We start from the raw sequence: 4187 nt of genomic DNA on the forward strand, positions 1-4187 counted from the left end.
AATATGGCTGTCAAAAATAGCAATTAAGCTTAGGCAAATGATATCATACTAAGAATGGTTCTCAGATACAGTAGCACGTCCCTTTAATTCACAGCCACTTCTTGAGAGACTTTTTGTAAATTAGGAGCACTTATGCACCAGCATGTCCACACCGAATAGATTTCTCCTGTATAATATGGTGAGAAGAGTGGGCAGGTTCTTATAATAGACTACTGAGACAGACATTACGATTAAGCTTATGTTTTTTGTTTGTGGTAAACCTTTTCGGTTCATTGTGAGAGAATGATTTGGATATGTTGTAAAACACTGCCATCAATTGGCATAACCATGATAAAACGCTTACTGAATTGAAAGATGACTGAATTAAGTTTAAACTAGCCCTGTTTCCAATCATAACTGTATATGGTTGTTTTTTTTTCTTTCTTTACGTAATCCACTATCAGAGTAATTATTATTGGAACATGACGGAATCTGTGATGTCAGTAACTTATCGACATCATCTGGAAGGATTAGGATGTGTAGGTCATGTGCTACTAAAAGCGTAAAAGTAACTAACTACAATATAACTGTCTGAAATTACTAGCATTATATTTGGCATGCTAGATCAACTACAACAGAACACTTGATAATTCGTAGGCTTTTGAACTCTCCATGTAATTACCATAAAAGTCTAAGAGCCAAATGAGTTGTTCGAACTGGAAAGTTAGCTAAATTATTTCTAATTAGCAAGACATGCAACTCTTTCTAATTTTATTAGCTTCAGCTGTTAGCTAGCATGAATCCTCGTCACTTAGGCTAGTCAAAATACAATATGCCATGGACAGAAATTTTAGATTTGAAGCCATAAAAGTCTTAGATATATATTACTGTATAAAAAATGATGAGTTAAATTTATTCATCCAATTTTGGATGAATAAATTTAACTCACCAGAATAAGTCTCAATCTCTTATTTCCTTTTTTTTTTAAATGAATTAATTTAATCCTTTAGAGTATAGAGTGTAAACTTAAAATATCAAAACAAAACCAAATCATTTATTCATAATAAAAAAAAAGCATTCATAATTTTGACCTTCAATTCCATTTTTCATGTTAGTTGTATTTATTATTCAATATTTAACTATATTTAAATGACTATATTACAAAAAAATCACACACAATAATAAAAGATATAAAAGGTTGTGAATTGCAACAAGACCAAATTTTATTCTTCAGATTAGAAATTCTTACAATGCTTCTTGCAAAAATTCCCTTCTTTTATAATATATTATAGTCCATTTTTCACACAAACACTAACATAATAATAATACTAATAATAATATAATAATAATAATATTAAGTAGAAAACAGTAGCTAAATGATTGCTAGCACATTTTCTTGCTCTAGGTTTCTACTCAAATTGCAAAATACAGCGTCTCAATGTTCAGTTCACAAACTTCCAAAATTGGTAAAAATCACAGAAGATAAAGTACCTCCTTGGTGCAAAATGTACGATAAACAGTACAAACACTAACATTACGTTCTAACGTTATAATTTCACAAGGAAAATGGCTGCTGCTTATTTGGCTGAACATAAACGGCACAGTTGATAAGCTTTACATTCAAGCTGTTTTTTTTCTTCCAATGCCAAAACAAGAGACAATTCTTTTACAATTTTACAACCAAAAGCCTTTCGTTTTCTTTAAAGCAGTAGTGCGATTGAGATGAACATAAGTGCAAAGTTCAAGCATTCCTGATCAGGGGAAAATAAAGGAAAGTGTAACAGATGTTAAATTGTACTGTTACATGGAACAGTTTGTGCAATGATTCTTCAGTGACATTCAGTAGATTATCAAACATTCATCTGGGTTTCTTCTGGGAGAGATGACTAAACATGCTCGAAATTCTTTTGTGATTATAAATTTATACAAACTCCATCTTTGTGTTAACGTAACGACTTTAAGCTTGATTTGTCCCAAAAGCCACTGACTTATGACCAAAAAGGTGCCCAACTGAATGACCAACTGGCACCACAAGCTTTTCTCCATTGCTTGTTATGTTGCTGAGGGTCATTTCGTTTCATCGCATCGTTCGCCATTAGAGGTTCTGAAAACCTGTGCAAGGAATGCTGGGCATGAGGTGAGAATAAACCCTGACACAATGCACATTCATATTTTACACCCACAGGAAACCTGGAGGATCCAGAGAACCTGGGAAGAACATGGGGAGAACATGGAGTGAACCTGGTGAGAACATGGAGTGAACCTGGTGAGAACCTGGGCATGAATCTCAGGTGAATCTGGTGAGACCCTGAGGTAAAGCTGGGGAGACACAGGGGAGAACCTGGAGTGAACCTGGTGAGAACCTGGGCATTAATCCCAGGTGAACCTTGCGAGAACCTACAGTAGGGTGATGCTGGGGTCAACCTTGTCAGAACCTGGGGAGAAGCTGCGGTGAAACTTTGTGAGAACCTGGAGTGAAGCTGGGGAAAACCTGGGGAGAACTTGGGGTGAAGCTGGGAGACCTTGGGGTGAAGATGGGGAGAACCTATGGAAATCCTTGTGTGAAACTCCAAACAAAGAGTAACCTGAGCTTAGGATTAAACCGGGGAACTGTGAATGCGCCTCATAGAACTGCAACTGCTCGCCCAATACATTTGCTTGTTACCTGATTCTCTTCGTAACCCCTCAGTACTTCCTTATGCATGAAGGTTTGGTTTATTCACTGCGTTTCCAGATCCATAAACACTAGCAGCAGGATTAGTGTGTTTTGGTGTGAAATTAGCAAGATGGCTTTGAACGATGGCTTCTGCGTTTTAGCCGCACTTACAAAACAGGTGGTTCATTCCAGAAATGTTTTACCACCAGATCTTTTGCTTGAAGGCCTTTCGTTTCCTAATGGAGCATTAAAAAAAATCCAAATAGCGAACAAATCCTTCTGCTGTGAAAGGATTTTTTTTTTGCAATAACAGGACAAACAGGAAAATGGTACAAACATGTACAAAATCAAGGCCTCGTTAGGGAAGTCTTTAGAGTCTTCTGAGGGAAATGGTGCTCAGTTTCAGTACTCGACTCGTTCATCTTCCAGGAAGTCAAGATCTGATATAGAAGATAAAACGGAGCAACGGATTTCTATTCGGCCCTTTTTTAATTACACACCTTATTAACACTGGATGGCAAGATTTGTCTCCTGAATTGCCTGGGTTGAAGTGAAAACACTGTGTGCAGTAGTATTACATTTAAGGAGCTCTGTGGTGTGTGTGTGTGTGTGTGTGTGTGTGTATTAACAGTCCAAGCCATCATCGCGTGGTTGACGTGCCCAGAGAGAAGCAAACAGTCATAGTAGGACACAGTGAAGCCTGGCTGATCCGGATGGCCTGTCCGCTCGCCATTTTGTTTTCTTCTTCTTCTGGGCCCTCTCTGGAACCTGCTGCCTGTACGTTTGGTAAGAAAGAGTTGAATAAGACTGTTATTAGATATATGAAATCTCTGATAATTTTTTTTTAACAAAAGGATCTTCGTTCCCACACTGTTGACTAATTTACTAGCATCGTTGAATTCTTTTGCAAAATGTCAAAAAAAAACAAGAGTGAACATTAGAAGCAGTAATACAAAGGCTTCAGGTGAAGGATCAGTGTTTAAAGCCGGTAAAGATTAATCACATGGTTAAGTATCAGGTGACTGGAAGTGAACTAAGGAGTGTGTGCGTCTTGAGGTGTGTCGTGGTCATGTTTTCCTGGGGAATAGCTGAAAATTTTCACTCAAAATGTTTTTTTTTTTTTCTCCATTCACTCGCTCGGTATCAAACACTGAAAGAGCTGCAAAATTGAACCAGTTTGATTCATCTTCATTCTACTGAATACAGGTTAAGGGATGTTTCCGTATATATTGGTTCTATTATATGTTCTTATATCTGTGTGAGGTGTGTTGTGTTACATCACAACAACTTCATCAGTGCATCAATGTTCTCAGGCACACTACACGTACTACATGTGTAAGAGACATTAAGGCTACTGGTGAGCGAAAGGCTTGTCCAAAAAAAGAAATCCTTTGCTCACCTGTTGAGCTCCGATCCAACAGGCAGCTCTCACCTCTCATTATGTCTCAGTCTGTGCCGCAAATCATTCACATACAGTACATGAGCTCACAGACACCCATGATTGACAGAGGTGTTGGGTTACATCATTACCAGCCTACCACAGCTTCTGGTT

General features: G+C 37.7%; 1 protein-coding gene across 1 annotated transcript in view; it reads right to left on the reverse strand.

The window, feature by feature from the left end:
* Positions 1 to 3105: 3105 nt before the first annotated feature.
* mrasb (muscle RAS oncogene homolog b) overlaps positions 3106 to 4187 on the reverse strand; it is an 8124-nt gene continuing 7042 nt past the window's right edge. Inside the window, exon 6 of the mRNA XM_060859545.1 lies at positions 3106 to 3410. Coding sequence (XP_060715528.1) covers positions 3314 to 3410 — 97 coding nt within the window. The 3' untranslated portion in view covers positions 3106 to 3313. The remainder of the gene's footprint in view (positions 3411 to 4187) is intronic.

Source organism: Tachysurus vachellii, chromosome 23 (genome assembly GCF_030014155.1).
Source record: "Tachysurus vachellii isolate PV-2020 chromosome 23, HZAU_Pvac_v1, whole genome shotgun sequence".
In the NCBI taxonomy this organism is placed as follows: Eukaryota; Metazoa; Chordata; class Actinopteri; order Siluriformes; family Bagridae; genus Tachysurus; species Tachysurus vachellii.